A 20,610-nucleotide genomic window follows, 5' to 3' on the forward strand; every position below is an offset into this window, starting at 1 on the left:
GGCTGGCAAGTCAGCAAACCCCAGTGGCCCTCGTGTCTCTGCCTCCACAGCGCTGGGGTGACAGGTGCACACTAAGCCCTGCCCAGCACGTTCCCTGTGGACATGGATCTGAACCCAGGTCCTCATAGCTTTGCAGCAAACCTTCTTAACCACTGTGCCACCTCTTTATGTAACGGTTACAATAAAGTAACCCACACTAGCTCAGAAATTCTGCCTCTTGAACTTAAAACATTAAATTCATGAGGCGCAGGGTTTGCAAATTAGGTACTTTATCTAAATCCTGAAGTTTCTCACATACCTGAATAATTGGTGCATTTTCGAGATAAAGATGTTAACTCTAATGGATTGCACTAACACCTTCCAAATGTTGTACCTGGTATTTTATTTCATACCATGTCCTTTCTCACTTGAAAAAGGTAAATGGAAAGGAAATAGGGTATAAATTCTGCCCCCTTTATCTTAAATACCGATGACTAACAAGGAACTAATTATACAAATGCGATTTTTAATGAGGCTTTTCTATATACTTATGCTTATACCTGCAATAAACAGTTAATATGTTGCAGATTCCCCAAAAAAATCAGTAATTTTTTCCCTTTTATGCAACATATTACCTCACAGCCATAAACTCCATAAATGCCAACGTTCATACCATATCACAGCATAGCCATAAATGCCATAAATGGCAAAAGAAGTGTTCCTTTGTGATAAAACCATCTGCTTTGTTGTAACAGTACAGGTTTATAAAACCATGGAAGCTATTTTGGTAAACCAAAAGCCAAATCTACAGAAGACAGAAGCTAAGTTTGTAATTTAAAAAGTCGTATTTTGAAGTAGCCTTTCTATATGCAAACAGGGATTGTGATAATGAACCAGTAAAACAATTCCACTCATAAAAGCTTAAAAGAAAAGCATTACCTCAGAATAAACCTAACCAAACAAGTCAAAGTCTGCCACAATGAGCATTTAAAACACTAAGGAAATTTGTGTAGCTCCATTGGTAGCGTGCTTGCCTGGCACTCAGGAAGCCCTGGGTTCAGTCCCCACACTACATAAACCAGGTGTGGTGGTGCATGGAGCCAGAGAGGCTTTGGATACACAAAAGACACATGAAGACGATGATCAAGACCCAATTTCGTAGTCAGTTTCTTCTCTGATTATTCAAAGCAGCATGGCCCAAATATTTCCAAAGCACAGCCAAGTTTATCTGTTGCCTGTCATTACGTTATACAAACACACCCCAGAGAAACAATTCATTCTTTGCCAAGAACTTCTCTTGGGGTGCAAGACTGTAGGAAAATGGGAAACAAATGAAGACAGACAAAATCCCTATGCGCTGGTGTTCACCTGTAATTCCAGCCCTTGAGAAGATGGGGCAAGAGGCTCAGAGTTAGATGTTAGCCTGGGCTATATGAGATCTCGTGTCCAAAACATGAGGGCAGAAAGCAGACCTGTCATACAGCTCAGTAGATAAAGGCCTTTGCCTCTAAGCCAGATAGCTGAATTTGAACCCACAACTCCCTCAAGCTGTCCTCTGACTTCCACACACGTGTGCACACACAAATACACTTCAAAGCAGTAATCACATTCTCACTAGTTAAAGATAAGGAACAGTAGGCGACCGCAACGTAAATATCTATGTATTTTTAAACAGTTTTGCTTAAAATCTGGTCCTGGAGGTTAAAGATACGCTCCCTTCCCTGGCAAGCCATTCCAGCCTCCTACTTAGGGTCCCACTGGTATTCTGGGTAGAGGGGTGTTTCTCTGTCTCTCTTCTCTAGTGTGGACATCTTCTTCTTTGATGGCTGACTATACCTCCAGCAGACTGTGTCTTGTGAAAAAAGGAAAAAAAATACCTAAACTTGATGACAAATTCACTGTGAAAAGCAAAACCCTTTGACGGCTGGCAGCTCACTTCTCTGGAAAATTTCCAGTCTCATATTTCTAAGACTGATGCACCCACAACTGTGGCAAGGAGTTCTGGTGACCATAGCGTGAGGCAACTTATCTCCTCAGTTCCTGGTGTCCTTACTGCAGAACTGTGGCAACCGAGGCAGGAGGATGCCTGAGCGATGAACAACCTGCTGATAAGACGGGCTGGCACTGTGGCCACCACATATCATGAGAGCCGGGAAAGATAAGATTATCAGCTCAGTTGTTACCAGAAAAGCAAAACACAGCTCTTGTGAGCAATGTTGACCTACACATCCGCTCTGAAGCAGAGAAATTTGCAGATTCTTATTAAATATTAAAAAATAATCTGTACAGGCAGAAGGGAAATGTTTCATTTTAATCAACCTTACAGACCTGTGGGACACAGTAATACAAAAATAAATATTATGTTACACTCCATTCTTTTCAAGCCTAAAAAAAAAAACAAAAACAAAAAAAAGTTTTAGCCGGGCGGTGGTGGCACACGCCTTTAATCCCAGCACTCGGGAGGCCGGGAGGCAGAGACAGGGGGATCTCTGTGAGTTCGAGGCCAGCCTGGTCTACAAGAGCTAGTTCTAGGACAGGCTCCAAAGCCACAGAGAAACCCTGTCTCGAAAAAAAAAAATCTGTTCAAGCCTAGCATGTGGCTTTCAGAAGCTCAATTATATATGAGAAGCAATGTTCATGTGCATATGACGTATCAGATTGGAATGATCCAAATGTAAAAATTTTATGAGCAAAGTACAAATTCAGTGCAGTGAGATGAAGGAGACCACTCCACTAAATGTGCCAAGAAGCACTCACCCTCCATAGCACAACCGTTTCTCAGGAACGAGAAACAAATCGTTACCCACCATTTAAAGATGACAAGCTGCGGAAAGCACCTGACCTGGGAACACAACAGTCGTCAAGCTGTGATGTTCATTCACTGGGGAGTTCATCAGAGACCTCAGCAGGGTTGGTGCGTCAAAAGCTACAAGAAGCCAGACCAGTGATGTAAAGGCCAGGGACCCTGAGGGCGGCAGACAAAGACTGCCAGGTAACAGGCAGCAAGAGGCGGAGGGCCAGGTCTGCAGGCCTCCCTCCTGAGCCCGGATCAACGTTTGCCACCTTTCTTGGGCTATGCAGATGTCTACAGACCCCTCGCACTCTGGGCATCTCAAATGAACCTCTCTAGGCTTGGGGATGCAACTCGTGGAGTTGCATCCAGCTAAGAGTTTGGGCTTGATCGTGGTTCAGTAAAGGAGAGAGTATGGGAGGGGAGACAGAAAGAGGAGAGAAGGAAGGAAGTCAAAGGAAGAGAGGGAAGTTGACAGAAGAAAGAGGGAGGGAGGGAGGGAGGGAGGGAGGGAGGGAGGGAGGGAGGGAGGGAGGGAAGGAGACAGACTTCAGCTTTCTGAATCCAAGTTCCCGCTCCTCGCTCTACCACATCCCAGTTCCACCTTGTTGACCCACCCTCCTCCCCTAAGCATCCTTACTTCCGGCAGAAAGTTCATGTCACCAGCTTGGCTCTCAGCCCCACAGCTGCAGCCACGTCCCAGCAGGAGCCCAGCCACGCCTGCCACCACACTCTAGCAGAATGGCCCTCTTTTCTCAGGGTTTATTGCACCTGTGGAATTTGCCCATCCTAAGTTCCCCCAAAGCCCTCGGGGTGTGAGGTGCTCTGGCTGCGCTCCCTGTACTCCCTGAATTTGACATGCTTATGGATTTCCTCCTCGGTTTATTAGCATTTGTTAAGTGCACATTATGACCTTCATACCGGTGTGATGTACTCTGAACCCAGCCAGCTCCCCTCCCGCTATTCCCCTCCTCTGCCTCTGAGCCCTCCTTCTAATGCCATGTATGATTTCTATCGTTTTTGCTTTGTTATTGTTAAACACATGTGCACACACACCTACATATGCACACATACAACCTGTTGAGTCCATTTAATGCCATTTGTATGCATATGCGTCTAGGGTTGACCATTTGGTATTGCATAATCAACAGGGGTCCTTTTCTAGAGGAAACCAATTCTTTTCTCAGCAGCGGCTAACTGTCCGTAGTTCTTGCCACCCACGGCTAGTGAGGAGACCTAGAGGAGACTGTGCAACTGCCACTCTCCTCAACCAGCACAATGGCTAGCTGCATTCTAAACATTTTACCCTTATATGCTCAGACGAGTGCTATTCTTACCCACCATCAAGGATGCTTCTTTCTGTAGCAGACGGATGCTGTTACAGAAGCCCAAAACAGGCTAAAATACAAAGGGCCACTGCGTGTCCCTACCAGCTCCATGGCTGCAATGAAACCCTACAGATGAGGCTACAAAAAGTCACGGAAGAAGGGGCGGAAACATTTTAAGAGGCAGAGGTGTCTGCTGAGACTGCCTTCTCTACAGGAGAGGGATCACAGTGTGGATCACAGGAAAGGTGCACATGTGTGGATCACAGGGAAGCTGCACACGTGTGAATCACGGGGAAGCTGCACACGTGTGGATCATGGGGATGCAGCACACGTGAATCACAGGTAAGCTGCACACATGTGAATCACAGGTAAGCTGCACACATGTGAATCACGGGGAAGCTGCACACGTGTGGATCATGGGGATGCAGCACATGTGAATCACAGGGAAGCTGCACACATGTGAATCACAGGGAAGCTGCACACATGTGGGTCATGGGGATGCAGCACACATGTGGATCACAGGGAAGTGGCACACGTGAGGATCTTTATGCTGCCCCGGCTTATGTATGACAGAGTTTATTCATCATACACTCCCTTATGATCAGTCTCGCTCCTAAACATGGGAAGCATTCAACAAGCTCATGTTGACTGAAACATAAAAAATATAAATTCTCACTGTGCAGGAGGGTCTCCCAGTGTGGGTGAAGGTTGCTGGCCAAGCCTGGAAAAGTTTGCTGACATGGAATCCTAAGGAGAATTGGGAGAGGGGCTGCTTACAGAAAAGGAAAACAGTGGGTTCCGGATTCTTTAACAGGTAGGAATTGGTTGGTAAAGCTAGGTGTGAGCCTAGGACAAGAGCCTTCAGTAAGCGTTAGCTGGGATGGGCTGGAAAGACATCACAGATAGACTGAGCTATTTAAGGAATACGTGACTAGAACTTCTCAGGCTCAGTGTGTCCCGTTTTATGAATGGAATGGATTACATTATCCATTGCGGCCATGCCGGGTGGATAGAAAAAAACCTTCTTCCCTTAGGATGAGCAATGAGGTCTGGGTACTGATGGAAACTCTCTGGGAGGTATGGGGAAAGGACAAAAAGGAGGAGGAAGACGGTGTGGAGACCTCCTGGAGGAGAAACACTGCTCCCCGTAATGCGGAATCCAAACAGCTGCTAGAACATGCTTCCCTAGAGAGAAAAACTAAGACAGGTTCAAACCAGAGGAACACGGTTAGCATTCCCTACTTAGAAGATTAATAAGTCCAGGTTTACTCTAAATTAGTCACATAAACAGACTTCATTGACAACATACATGTAGCTACACTGCTTCAACTGTTTACTTATTTATAACAAAAAGGACACATGAGTATTTACCCAGACTCTATGGGCTAGCTTCAATGGAACCTGTTTTCAGACTAGAACCAAACCCCATAGTCTTTAATATCCTCCCCCTATGATATGTGTGTATGGGGGGTGTTGTTTGGTGCATATGCCAACATACATGTGTGTGGAGGCCAGGGAACGACATAAATGACCCATTTCTATCGTTCCCCATCTTATTCCTCTGAAACGGGATTGCTCATTGAACCCAGAGCCAGAGTCAACAAAGCCAGCAATGCTTTGATATATATCTCACACAGTTCTGGGGTTCTAAGTGCACTGAGTATATGTGGTATATGTGGTATACTGGAGATTCAAACTCAAGTCCACACTGGGCAGCAAAAGCTCTCTCTCACCTACTGAGCCATCTTCCCTCCCCATATGCTTTTCTCTAAAATGAACTGGCAAACAGGAAGTCCCCCCACATATGTGCACATGTACATGTGTTTCATGTGTGTGCATGTGTTGTATGTGTGTGTGAGTTGGTTTGCAAGCTCTAAAGCGGCAGTGTGTTGAACAACCCTTTCACAGGGGTGGCCTAAGGCCATTGGAAAAAGAGTTACAGCTATGAAGTAACACCAAAAATAATTTTATGGTTTGGGGTCACCACATCAGGAACTGTATTAAAGGGTTGCAGCATTTGGAAGCTCGGAACCACTGCTCTAAAGTAAAAAGTTGTAAGTATATTTTTTTAAAAAAAAATTATTTTGAGACACTTTCAAAAGGCCCAGGCTGACCTTGACATTGCCATACTGCCTAGACTGGCCTTGAACTCTTAATCTTTCTTCTACCTCCTAAGGGCTGTCATTAAAGGTGTGTGTCCCCGTAGTTTGTTTTCTATGCTCCTTCAAATAAAACCCAGTCAGTGCCTCACACAGGCTAAGCAAGTTCTCCAGCTGTGAGCCAGCTCCACGGACATGTGAAGGATTTTAGAAACGTGTGTGCACTGGCAGTACTCACTGCACTCCAGCTGTGACCCAGCTCCACGCATGCGTGAAGGATTTTAGAAACATTTGTGTGCACCGGGGCAGTACTCACTGCACTCTAGCTGTGACCCAGCTCCGCGCATGCGTGAAGGATTTTAGAAACAGTTGTTTGCACTGGGGCAGTACTCACTGCTTTCCGCCTGAGGATGTAGTCCAGCCTCCAGCGGTTGCCCTCCACCACTGGGCGTTTCAAAAAGATTTCCGGGCTTAACCTGAAGTCACAAAAAAAGCAAAAGGAAAGAGATTGAAACAAAAGAGAAAATCTCTGTGTCACAGACCAGACCTAGAACAGGCCGCTAAGTCTACCGTGTCAGACCTCTTTCCCCAGACTAAGAGAAACTCATGGAAGAAACTATGTCCAACCAAAAATAATTCAAGATCCATACCCCTAATCTCAACATTTGGGAGGTGAAGACAGCAGGATCACAAGTTCAAAGCCACACAGATATACATGCAAGCAAAACACCTAGGCACATAAAATAAAAATAAACAATTTTTTTAATTGAAATGCTTACTAAGAAATTTATCAAAATGTACATTTAGGACCCTAAGGGAGGTTAGTGAGATGGCTCAGTGAGTAACAGCCTGTCAGCCGAAGTCGATCCCAAGGACCCATGTGGTAGAAGAGTAGCAACTCGGGCAAGATGTCCTCTGTCCTCAGCATGGGTGCTGGCGCACAAGCATGCACACGCATAACACATGCATAACATGCATAACACGCAATTTTATGAAGAGCTCCGTGGATCGGTATAAAACACTACTAAAAACTTAAATGAACTATGCAATGCTTCTTAACCGAGGCCCAGTGAAAGGCAGAAAAGGAATCTGAAGTACATGTAATCGATTTATTGGTGATTTGGTCTGGAAGGAAAACCTCGAAATGGGATTAGCAGAGTTTAACAAGAACAGGATGCAATGCAGAGGCCAGAGCAGCGGCAAGGAAGCCACAGGCACAGAAGAATCCAGTTAGAGTAGAACTGAGCCCAAGACGGTGACCTAAGTCCACAATGGTTGCTTCCGTTGGCCCTGTTTCAGGATCACATGTTAGGGTTGGGTGGGTCAAAACTCCCATTTCAAGCGAGTGTACTAATAAGGGAAGTTGTGAGGAATTAGAACACAGTTGGGCGACCGTGGAGAGGGGAGAGCTCCGGAAAGCAGTCCCATGAAGCTGTTTACAGTCTCCTGGCTCCTTCACAAGCTGCCCCCTCGGGGATTTGACCACAGCAAAATTCATCCAAGGAGTTTGAGGCTGAACCAATAGGTTGCGGCCATGTCCCAGATCGACCACCAGGTGGCGCACATTATATAGCTCAGGCAACAGCAGAGCAAAGGCACCGGAACTAAAACGGGCTTTAAAACCCCACCGCCTAGAGGATGGAGAGATGGCCTGGCTATTAAGGGAACTTGTCGCTCTTGCCGAGGACCCAGGTTCAGTTCCCAGCACTCACATGATAACTACAGTTCCAGGAAAGCTGACACCCTCTTCTGCCTCTGCACAGGGTGCATATACACACAAAATTGAAACAAACCTACAAAGAATTGTTAAGCAGCCCAAATGCTGCTCGGAACTAACTTTCTGCCTAATCCAAATGAGGCCATTGCCAGCTAAAGAAAACACTCTATTAAAAAAATAAATAAAAGGGAGGTGGTAGTGTCACATGCCTTTAATACTAACATACTAGAGGTGGAGACAGGAGAGTCTCTGTGAGTTTGAGGCCAGAGTGAGTTCTAGGACAGCCAGGGCTACAGAGAAATCCTGACTCGAAAAAAAAATACAAAAGCAAAAAAGAAATAAAACATTGTCCACAGATTTAAGTAAGATTAAAAGTCTTACATCATCATGTTAATTTTTCTAGAATAAAATTTTTAAAAAATACTGGGCACACAGCAACAAAAAAAATCAATTTACATGAAATAAATACCAACAATAGATATCATGGATGCTGAGATTGTTACTATTTACTTGACATGTATTTAAAAACTTTCTCTCTCTCTCTCTCTCTCTCTCTCTCTCTCTCTCTCTCTCTCTCGTGTGTGTGTGTGTGTGTGTGTGTATGCGCACAAAGCACATTTGGAGATCAGAGGACAATTTGCACAAGTCAGTTTTCTCCTTTAACCCTGTAGGTTCCAGTACTGAATCTTGTCCTCAGGAATGGTGGTAACAAGTGCCTTTACCCACTGAGTCATCTCCCTGGCCTGATTATCTACTTTAATCCCTTAGCAGATATAAAAACACAACTATGTGTAAGGATGAACGGGAAGAGAGAAACTCTCAGAGAAACAGATGATATCCAGAATCAGAAAATTCTAAGATAAAAAGACAATCACCACAAAAATAGGAGAAAAAAATGACCAGACTTTGCTTCATAAGCTCAATACCAGAATGAAGGTTATGAAGGTAGCTAAACAGAAATCAGTTTCTACTGCTAGGGGCTGGGGAGGAAGCTGCTGGGTACAGTGATGACCTGAGTTTGAGGCCTGGGACCCCTGTGGTCAGAAGAGAGGACTGATGCCTGCATGTTGTCCTCTGACCCCTACATGTGGTGGTGTGGCATATGCATGTACACACACAAACCTACATGTGCACTCAAAATAAATAATAAATGTAAATTTAGAGAAAAAGAAATTATCCAATATAACTTCCAAGAGAAAAATTATTTTAAAATATGAAGCTAGTCTTGGAGACAGTAGGAAGGACTGTCTACATATTGGAACCTTTAGAAGAGGAAATTTGTTTGTTTTTGTTTTTTGAGACAGAGTTTCTCCATTGCTTAGGAGCCTGTCCTGGAACTTGCTCCATAGACCTGCCTGGCCTTGAACTCACAGCCTGTCTTGCCTCCCAAGTGCTGGGAAAGGCATGTGCCGCCACCGCCTGGCAGAAGAGGAAATTTTTATGACCGATGAAACAATGGCAAGACCACCTCAAATTTAGCTAGAGACATAAGACAATAAATTCAAGAAACTCAGAGTACCAAACACGATAAACTCCCAAATCATAACCCAACTGCTGAAAACCAAACAGTTGGAAAAGTTTGAAAGCACTAAAGAGAAAAATATTTTATTGCTGAAATTTCCTCTCTAGAATGCTGGAGGCCAGAATGAAACATGCTATTTAATTAGAACACACAAGATTCTGGATAATCAGATGGTGGTGGTGCGCGCCTTTAATCCCAACTCTCTATGAGTTCAAGGCCAGGCTGGTCTATAAGAGTTAGTTCCAGGACAGGCTCCAAAGCTACAGAGAAACCCTGTCTCAAAAAAAAAAAAATAAAATAAAATAAAATAAAAAATAAAAAAAAATTAAAAAACAAAAAGCAAAAACAATTTAAAAAGAAAAGAAAAGAAATCCTGGATAATTAAGACAGTGGAATCCAGAAGGAATTCTCCAGAGCCAATGGGAAAGGAGAGGGATGGGGTGGCCCTAAAATAGTAAACAAGAACTCAAAAAGTACAAGAGAATATGCTCATTGTTTAAAGGAATCACTGATAATAAATAAACAAACAAATCAGTAAAACCACAAGACACTTTGCATGCACTCTGGGATAATGGCCCCTGAGGAGTCTCTTCACCCCAGAGGAAGTTACTGTAGGGCTTCACTTCAAAATGCCTGCTGTAGTAAGATGCATGCCAGGGCTGTAGCCGGAACAAACAACACCTAATTCCCCGTCCTTTGGAAAGTAGAGCAGAAATCACATAGGTTCCAGCTCCAGCTTCTAGGTTTGACTTCGGTGGTCTGTCCCCATCTTTGCGCCACCCTCATGGACCAATACCCACGTCTATTTCTCTCCCCATCTCCTAGTTTAAATGGAAGTCTGAATTTTACCATCCGGAACCTCCAAAAGAGAGGCTTCTTTCTTGCAGGAAAATATGGCATCATCGGAAAAGCTCCTTTCTCTCGCTCATGCCCTGGCTGATGTTTTAGGGGTATTTTGATGGCTATAGTGCGACACTGAGCTTTGGACGTACTTTCCTGAGTTCTGAGAACGTATTCAGTATTTGGCAATGACTAAAGACTACCTGGTTGTCATGAAGGGGATCTGCTGTTGACAGCTAACTGGTAAAAGCCACAGGTACTGCAGACGGCCATCTATGACAAAGAATCATCTCTCTCAGAACGTCACTAGCAGCAAACTGGAAAGAGGACCCAGAGCTACAGATGTCTATAGAACTGAAGGGAACCAGAAAACGGCTTCCCACGTCCATCGCTTTGCCCCGTCTCCTAGCCTAGGATTAGAAGAATCCCCATGGAAGTGTCTAGAAATAAAAATGGGAATATAGAACTGTAGGTACCAGAAATTAGGATGTAGAAGTTAGAATGCAGAAAGAAAGGCACACAGTTGTAAACCTAAACGAATTACTAGCAGCTTCCTCAGCAGTTAAAGGACCAATCATCCGCAGTAAGTTATTTCTCGGCTGCTTAAGGAGCTGTTACCAGTAGTGGGTTAGTTCATCTTACAGCTGGCTGCTCTGTTTATGAGACCAAAGCATCCCTCTGCAAACAGAGAGTCAGCCCTGAGATAACAGCAGGCCATCCTGATTAACAATGGAGATAGCTGAGTTAACCTTCAGAGGATAGGGTGACAAACTGGCGGCCTTAAGGAGGTGTGGAGCTTGGGTAAACACAATTAGGGAGAGCCAGGAAAAACAATGGATTAAATACAAACCTAGTTTAACTGAGAAACTCTGTTAATGAAAATTGTAAAGAAAGGCAATACGTATCTGAGTTTTATGTCAAGATTGTAAAAATTCCTTTGTTCATGTTTAAGGTGTCTTATTTCTTGCTATAAAAAGGGGGAGTTCAGAAACCGACTTTTACCACAGTTTCAGCCCAAACTCCAGCTGTGGTCTCAGCTAGCTGACAAGCTTTTGTGCCCTGTGGTGTTTTATATTTTTCTTTTTTCTGGAATAAAGTTTACTAGACTTCGGTGGTCTGTCCCCATCTTTGCGCCACCCTTGTGGACCTGACACCCACATCTATTTCTCTCCCTGTCTCCTAGTCTAGCATTAGAAGGAAACACACCAGGAAAGGATTTTTAAGCTTCATCTATGAGTAATATCTGAAAGAAGTAAGAAAAAGCTGAAAGCAAAATTTCAGAGCCAGGCATGGTTCAAGTCAGAAATCCCCAGCACGTGGGATGCTGAGACAGGAGGACTGCTGGGAATTAAAGGCCAGCCTGGGCCATACAGTGAATCCAGTCTACCCAGGTTACAAAGCAAGACCGTATCTCTCAAAGGGTAGAGTGCATTTAGAAAGTCACTTCCATTTCTACAAGGACAGCATATCCCTGGCCATTTCATCTCCAAATCAGCCAATGTTGGAATCTGTGATGGGCTTCAACATTCTAAGATGATGGTAGCTGGAACTGAAGTTAGACTACAAATACCAAACTAACACCAACTCCACAGGTGGCATTTCCTGAGAACTCGTGAACTTTAGATAGGAGATTTCCAGTGACTTCGGTAAAGTGAGCACCGTGACGCCTGTGGGGGGGTCTTCACAACAGGTGAGACAGTTGAAATCTGATGGAAGGCAGAAGAGCTGCCCAGACCCAGTCCTTCCAACAGTAACAGCAAGAGCAACTATTTCAGTGTCAAAGCAAAAGTTCAGGAGTTGCTTCCTGGACCGCGTGGAGGACATGGTAAGAGACCGATGGCCAGAGAGGATGGGCTTCCCTGTCTCCACAGCCACTCTTTTCCGCAGTAGCATACCAACACAAATATTGGCATGGCTGCTTCCAAGACTATTCACGATAAATACTTTAAGAAGATATTTGCGATAGTTAACATTGGTTGTCCACTTAAGAGTCTGGAATCACCTTGGAAACACAGCTTTGGGCAGGGCCATGAGAGTTTTGACACTGGGTTAACCGAAGTGGGAAGACTAGCCCTAAATACAGGAGCGCATCATCTATGGGCTGGCATTCCAGAGTGGATAAAAAGGAGAATGTGAGTAGAACACAGGCCTTCACCTCTTCTGCCTCATGACCATGCATACCAGGTGACAGCCCTCATGGGCGGCCACCAGGCCCACCCAACACAGCATGATGGACGGACCCTCAAACTGTGAGCCAGACAAACCTTTCCTCCTCTGTGCTGTCTCCGTCATGGCATTTAGACAAGAGCCAATAGAGCATTTGAAGTCTTTCTCTGGAGTCTACTATTTAGTTGACTGAGACTTGGCCAAGCCATCATGACTACTGTTGACTTCCATAGTGTGGGATCCTCCAATAGCTCATTTCTAAACAGAGATGCCTCTAGACAGCACTCTCCTGGACAAATACTAACCACCAATCCGTGATGAAAATCTCCTCCGTTGCCTCTTCCATTGCATTTGCAATATCTTCAAAGTAACCTTTGGCGTTCACATACCTGGAAGAAAAAGGATTTGTTCATTGGTTTCTTTTGATTTTTTTTTTTTTGATTTTATAAAACAGGACAAAAAAGAAAAACACACCCTAGGCCAAGGCAAAGTACAGAGGGCTCTGCCTGGTCTACATCACCACTGTTTTCCCTTGAGTAACTGGAAACAAGATTGAAAACATGATCGTGTCTCCATATATTACACAGGAAAAGCAGGCAGAAGACAGACCTAAGCAATCTTTATTTAGACAGTAGCCTGTCAATCACTCTCATAGAGTTTCCTTATTACACAAGTTTTTCATCTGAGCCTACAAACAGACCAGCGCATATCCATGGGGGAAAACAATAAATGATTTAAATAAAGCCTCATTTTACCTTTAAGAGATATATGAAGTAACACTTTGCTTTTCTTTTTAGGACTGGGTCTTGGGTATCTTAGTCTGGCCTCTTGTTCATTATGAAGTTAAACATGACCTTAAGCTAATGATCCACTTGCTTCCCCTTCCCAGTTTTTGGGATTATAAACTGTGCCATCATGCCTGGTTTTATGGAGTAGCAGGAATTCATGCATGCTAAGTAAACACAGTAACTGTGCTATGTACCCGGTCCTGAAGCTGATCTTAAAAACCAGAGTTCTACCTAGGCGCAATGATGCAGGCTTGCAGTTACAGCCTGTGGGAGATGAGGCAGGTGGATCAGGAGTTCCAGGTCCATCTGGGCTTCACAAGACCCTCTCTCACAAAACAAATCAAACATCAAAATCTAAAGGCCTGTAAGCTCACCATTAAAGATGGCCAAAAACCAAAATTGAAGCTGCGATCATATCTTTAAATATGATCCATTAGTTGAGCAAACCACTGGTTTAGTTTCGAAGCTGATTCCAGGTAAATTTAAACCATTATAACACTAGACGAACACCTGTGAGCAAAACACCTCACCATTTGGCTAAAGTGTTATCGTGGACAGCGGCATAGGAACCAAAGCGGTGGTCTTTGAGGAAGTCCGTGCCATGCTTCTGAATGAACTCTTCTATGGCTCCTCCCCACCACCGAGCGTGCCGGTAGCTGTTACACTTCAAAATCAGTGTCCTTTAAAGAAAAGCAAACGTGGGCGTTGGGGGTTTGCTCTAAGTTGTAGCTCTTAAAACAAATTTAAAGATGAAGCACGCCGCAGCAAACAGGAATCGACACTTCTAGGTAATGAATGTTTGGAAAAGCAAGCGCATCTAAAACACCTCGGTAGAGTTCCTCACAGTGCTCACTGGGTCAGAACTTCCTGGTCAGGCTCCCTGCTCACTCAAGTGCGCAGACACAGGGGAAGGGGTTTGATGTAGACACTGAACCGTGCTGGGAGATGAGGAGAGTTGTGGAGCAGGTACAGTGAGGTAACTTTTCTGTCAGAGCTGCTGGACCCTTTGCACTGACCCCCCCCCCCCGAACTTCTGCTGTCCTTAGGAGAGATCTCCTTTCCTTCTTGGAAGCCAGCAAAGCTATGCAAAGTAGTGTCCCCCACTCCCCTAGTCCTAGTGGGCTGGGGCAAGGGCACAGAAGTCAGCCCCACCCCATGAGAGTAGATCTGAGAACCCAGCAGTGTGGGAAAAGACTCCCTCCCTCCTGCTGAGTATGCTATAAGGGTGCTGAGCAGTCATCTTGTGGTAGAAGGGGACCCCTCTGAGGACAAGGCAGGTTCCAAAGCTAAGGAAATGTAGAAAATGTGTCTTAATGATGTAGGTTAGCTTGAAAATTAATCACTCCACGTGGCTAATTAATTTGCTCTGGAATAAGTTCGTTTGCATCTATCACTTGAGCAAGCTACTTTAACCTGTTACAGAATTAAAAATATTGGGATAAATTCTGGGGGATTACAAAAAAAAAAATCTTTAAGCCAAGTGTCAGAACAAATGGCTGTTACCAAGAGTGAAAACAGTTACTGGAACTGAAGTTCAAAGGACAAGGAGCTGGCACTAGCTGTCCTGTGCCCCGTGCCGATAAAAATGGGACTGAGTGGGAAGCAGAGCTTCGTTTCTGTTTGAATGCATGGCGGACAGGGTATGCGGCAGTTCTCAAGGAGAGCAAGGGAGGGGCCATATGCACAGATTCTATAATTATTTATAAGGATCGAGGGCACCCAAACCATTCCTCTCGATATAGCACAGATGGATGTTGGCCTTTGAAAGCTTCTGTCCAGCAGAAGGCTGGCGGGTGTGGGGATAGGGAGGTGAGAGGGGCTGGGGTGGGAACTCCATAGCAATGGAGTCATGAGGAGCAAGAGGGCTCAGAAGTTGCCTTGGGTCAGCCTACCCTTGGGACAAGATGTCCTGAGAAGATGGCTGTGTGGAAGAGATGGGTATCATTAGAGGCCTAGTGGCGGGGGAGGGAAACTATTCCAAGCAGAGAAATGGAATGAGGGCTGACTAGATAGCTCAGCAGACAAGAGCAGGGCAGGGCCAGCCTGATGACCTTAATCCCACCACTGGGACCCATGTGAAGAGAGAACCAGCTTCACAAAGTTTCCCTGTAACTTCCACATGTATGAAGTGGCGCTCATGTACCCTCATTCACACATGTATATAAATAATAATAATAATAATAAATACTAGTGAGGTGGTTCCATGGGTAGACATACCTGCCACCAAGTCTGATGAAGGGAGTTTGATTCTCCAGAGCCAGGCAGTGGAAGGAAAGGAATGACTCAAAACATACACACAAATAAATGGGTGAATAAGTAATAGAAGAAGCAAGAGGGAGGAGGCAAAAATAAATAAATGTGTGCGAAGGGATTGCAAAGAGAACTGCCAACACAGAACCAAAAGGCTGTAGCAGGGGTGTCTACAAACAAACAGAGATAAACAACCCCGAGACAATGGAGAAGCTGGTCTTGTTGGCTAAGATGACAAGGAACACTTCTGCCTGGAAGGAGCCTAGAGAACCCTGGAGTTAAACAGATCCACTTGGTGTGGGGAGTGGAGATAAGGAGGCTAAGAACAAAGGCATTTCAGTAACAGCCTGAAAGTTACCTTCTGAAAGGAAAGTAGGAAGCCCAATATTGTTTCACCCCATATCACCCTACATGCGTGCACATACATAAGCATGCATGTATGTATTGTACAAGCATACATGTAATACTATACAAACATGTAATTGGAGATATACATTCCTGTTGTAACCGTGTAAAGAGAAATTATAAATATTCATATGGATGAGAGTGATTACACACACATGCGCACACACACACACTTTTTCAAGGTATGATTACAGTCTGCCAGAAAGAAACCGACACATTAACACATAATGTACTTGTAAGTAAAATATATAATACATGTACATTTCATCATCTCTTCCAGACATCTTTCTCAAAAGCTCTATGTAGACAAAATTTTATAGATCAAATCACTCCAAAGATGTTCATAACAAAATATATTCATTTATAAACTATATAAAACTGTATTACTTTAAAATGCAAACTACCAATTGATTCATTCAACAAACTGGTAGCTGAGTTGACAAACTTTGCTCTCCAGCTCCAGGGGATCCAATATCCTCTTCTAACCTCTGCAGGTACCGTAGTAATTCACATGCTCATCACACACGCACACACGCACACACACACACACACACACACACACACACACACATACAAACACACACACACAATGGAAGAGTTCCATTATTTCTGCTTGAGGATGAGCTCCAAGTAACAATTATGAACATTTAAATCTAATTTACTCCTCAGTAGGTGAGGAAAAATTTTGGCCTTGAAGAAGGGAAAAATACATTTTAAACAATTTCTACCTTGAAAGATTATCAATTCGGAGTCCGTATTTCGTCTCTGTTTCTTTTCTTCCCACTTTTATTCTGAATTCTTTGTCTACAAGGAGGACAAAGGCGATGGCCCCACTGTCTGGCTTCATGTACAGCAGAAAAGAATCCTTCACTATTAACCACCTGGAAGAAGACGGAAGGAGCTTTCAAAGCCGAGTACCTGAAGCCAGTTACTACTCAAGTCATGAGAAAACACTCTGGAATATCACGGATATAATGTCATGTCTCACCTGATGGATTTGTGTCTTTTAAAGATCGCCATGAAACAGGAGCTAGGGACATGGCTCAGTGGCATAATGCTAGCCTAGCACGCACAGGGTCCTGGTTTTAATTCCCAGGAGGGAGAGAAATTCTACAAAAACAAGCCTTCCGGTCGTCCTTGTCTGTGTGTGGACACCAAGCAATCAAAAAGAATTCATTCATTCCTGGAAGAACGTCCCCTCCCTAATGTCAACAGGAAGAACTGAATAGCCCCTTGTTGAGGAATGGAACGCGGTGGTGTTTGCTCACATAAACTATCATAAAGGCAACTGAATCTAGAAGATTTAATAACTACATCCAACACTTCACATATTCTGTTGTTCACTTCAAAATAGTTCTGGTTTAAGGATCATTAATGAATAATTTTCAACAGTATAGAAGTAGCTCTCAAAGCTGCTCCATTCAATGCTACAGTCAGAGCTTCATAATGGAGGAGAGTGGTAAAGTGGATGTCAACATAAAGGTAGTCCAAACAGAAAACATTCAAATATTTGTTCGCAGAGTGCCGGTGAGCCTCGTGAAGGCGGCGGATAAACCGGTAGGTGCTAGAGGGAAGGGGGTGATGTGTGCAAAAGCGGCACCTTGGTCCTGGCTGTAAAGAGCTGGTGTCTGGTCAAGGGTAGGAAGGGACCCAACCAGGGAAGCAGGGTCAAAGTCATCCTGCTGAATAGAGAGGCAGCAAAGGTACTGAGAGAAGGAACATTGAGTTTGGGTACAAGTGTGTGTGCAATGACAAGAGAGCATGAGCTAAGACCACAGCGGTGGGCTGCAAGCTAAAGACCACAGGCCCCACCCCAAATAAGTAGATAAATGTAAGATAAATCTAGAACAATTCAGCTGAAACTACGAGTCATGGTGTATCAACGGGCTTTACGAGTAGAGACTCAGTGTAGACAAATCTACCTTCTACAGTCTTGATGCCTTCATTTGGGTTCTCGTGCAGGCTGCTTTTCCTGATTGGCACAAGGAGATGGGGCAGCTAGCCTACTGTTGTGAAATATTAGTTGAAGATGTGTTCCATTTGTTTATTCTGTAGCACATTTGTTTAATAATGAAAAGATGTGTTGCATTCTTTTATGTTGCATTTATTTAACTTGGTGAAGCTGTGTTATTTTGCCTGTCTAAAACAGCAGATTGGTCTAATAAAGAGCTGAATGGCCAATAGCAAGCCAGGAGAGGGACAGGCAGGGCTGCCAGGCAGAGAGAATAAATAGGAGAAAAGAGAAGAAGGAGGAGCAAGAACAGGAGAAGGAGAGAGAACTCACCTCTAACTCTTTGGAAGCCAGCCAACCAGCTACAAAGCAGCCACAAAGTCAGAAGTGAAGAAACGTATATAGAATAGAGGAAGGGACAAGCCCAGAGGCAAAAGGTAAATAGTACAATTTAAGTTAAGAAAAGCTGGCTAGAAACAAGCCAAGCTAAGGTCAGGTATTCATACATAAGAATAAATCTCCGTGTGATTATTTGGGAGCTGGGTGACAGGCCCCCAAAGAGTCAGGGTAAAAACAATCAACTACAGGCCACAGTGAAGGAAGTACAGATGACACAGACACTAACACAGTCAAGGTCAGGGCGAGCCAAGTGTGAACCACAAAGGGTAATGCCCTAGAGGGGCAGCACACCAAATGGGACTAAGCCTCTTGGACTTTTCTCATAGAAAAAAAGGATGAAAAAGAAAAGAGAGACCTCAACAGTGTGGGGATGGCTGATGCCTCCAATCTCAACACTTGGGAGGCCAAAGCAGGAGGATTGAAGTTCCAATCCAATTCCAGTGCTGGAATTAAAGGCAAGTACCACATGACCAGCCAAAAGTTTAAAAATTGAAAACTAAGCGCTGTGAATGAATGTCACCTTTAGCAGTAACTCCTATTACTCCTAAGCAGCACTCACGCTATAAGGAGGACTCCCACACTAACTGTCCCCTGAACACGATCGTCTGTCTATCTATGATGTCTTCTGCTGTGACTCAGGACATGCAAATACAGAGATGAGGCTATAGTCTCTACACAACATTTACCAAATTTAAAATGGCAAAATCTCCTTCCAGGAAGAACCATAGTTTTTTCAACTGAAACATGATTCCTCCCAAAGTTTACATCAGTAACAAAATCTTCCCTTACTGTCCCTTGTCAGCCCTCCTCTGGGGGGTAGAGCTCAGAACTGGATCCTTAGGATCTTTGCCAAGACTTCTGGGGCTACAGTCAGTGCTGCGACACCAGAGCTCTTACCATCACAGTGCCGGAGTCTCCCCCACATCATCCAGATCACCACCTAGATCCAAACCACATCTGCTACTTCTCCACTTCCATATGACCTCGTTTCCCTCAGAGCTCCGTGAGGCCACGGGCTTGCTTCTACAGGGGCTAGCAGCTTTAGTAAGGATTCGTTCATGGATTGTTTAAAAGGCTGACTTCTCCTACTGTGTGTATATTTCATTTGTATCAATGTAAGATGTTGGAGTCTCAGAGCGTTGTAGTTGGGGAGGTGATAGCACACCAAGGTCACACAGTTCAGTTACTGACTGATTCCTTCATTAGTTACTGGCATGTGTGAGTCATCCCAACAAGGTGGTGCTGACCCTGATGACTCCACTGACTCTTCCAGTCTGGTCTGCTCCCCAGCTGCAGAACTCTGGCAGCCCAGAGTTTCTGGGAATTAAAAAAAAATCACTGGGGTTTAAAGCATACGTGTAGGAAGATGTGACAGGCAGCAGATGACTTAGGGAAAGAGGAGGAGTGACCGGAACTGCCACAGGAGGCTGGGAAAGCCACCTCCAGAAACCACCACTGGAGAAAAGAAGCCCTGGCAGTCAAGTCCTGCAACTTCATCCTTTTCCTGCTTGCATGGCTATCTTATGTTACCGAAGATCCTCGGGAGCCCCCATCCCTGTCTTCCTCTGCTACTGCTTCCCTAACAAACTCCCTTGTATCCTTAGCTAAACCTCTACCCAGTGTTCTGTACAGCTGAGGGTAAGAAGACAAGGGCAAGTCTCTGGCTTTCCTACACCACTGCTTATATTCTAAGCAGATTCAAGGTCATGTTTGAGAGCTGGACATGGTGGTAGTTGGTAAACATCTGGAAAGCCCCACGTGGGAAGGGGAGGAAGGAGTGCGGAGGCTATTTGTACACTGTGTGAAGATGCATGGCTGTGATTGGTGTAATAGAATACTGAATGACCAATAGCTAGGCAGGAAGTATAGGAGCGACTTCTGGGAAGAGAGAGAACTCTGGGAAGAAGAAAAGCTGAGTCAACAGCCAGACTCGGAGGAAGCTGCAGGGAGATGAGGTAACAAACTATAAGCCAAAATGCAGATTTAAAAATATGGGTTTAGGTGGTGGCGCATGCCTTTAATCCCAGCACTCAGGAGGCAGAGGCAGGTGAATCTGTGAGTTTAGCTGGGTGGTGGTGGCACAGGCCTTTAATCCCAGCTCTAGGAATGCAGAGGTAGGTGGATCTGTGTGAGTTCAAGGCCAGCCTGGTATACAAAAGCTACCCAGACTCCAAAACCTACAGATGTAGAAGGAGCGGTGGGCTGCTTCTGTAGAAGGAGCTGTGGCCGCTTCCCACCGCTCAGCTCCCGGCCACCGGCTAGCTTTACTCAAAATAATTACATGGAAACTGTATTCTTTTAAACACTGCTTGGCCCATTAGCTCTAGCCTCTTACGGGCTAACTCTCACATCTTTTTTTTTTTTTTTTTTTTTTT

The 20,610-nt window shown here is 44.5% G+C and overlaps 1 protein-coding gene across 4 annotated transcripts in view; it reads right to left on the reverse strand.

Annotated features, from left to right (window-relative positions):
- Pld1 (phospholipase D1) overlaps positions 1-20,610 on the reverse strand; it is a 217,470-nt gene that overhangs the window by 92,476 nt on the left and 104,384 nt on the right. For all 4 annotated transcript variants that reach the window (XM_050142099.1, XM_050142100.1, XM_050142101.1 and 1 more), the window contains 4 exons: positions 16,614-16,766; positions 13,761-13,910; positions 12,748-12,831; positions 6,592-6,673 (listed from right to left, as the gene is read on the reverse strand). In XM_050142099.1, the coding sequence (XP_049998056.1) occupies positions 6,592-6,673; positions 12,748-12,831; positions 13,761-13,910; positions 16,614-16,766 (469 nt within the window). The remainder of the gene's footprint in view (positions 1-6,591; positions 6,674-12,747; positions 12,832-13,760; positions 13,911-16,613; positions 16,767-20,610) is intronic.

The sequence above is a fragment of the Alexandromys fortis genome, unplaced genomic scaffold (genome assembly GCF_014885135.2).
Source record: "Alexandromys fortis isolate MF-2015 unplaced genomic scaffold, M_Fortis_MF-2015_v1.1 scaffold_41, whole genome shotgun sequence".
NCBI lineage: Eukaryota > Metazoa > Chordata > Mammalia > Rodentia > Cricetidae > Alexandromys > Alexandromys fortis.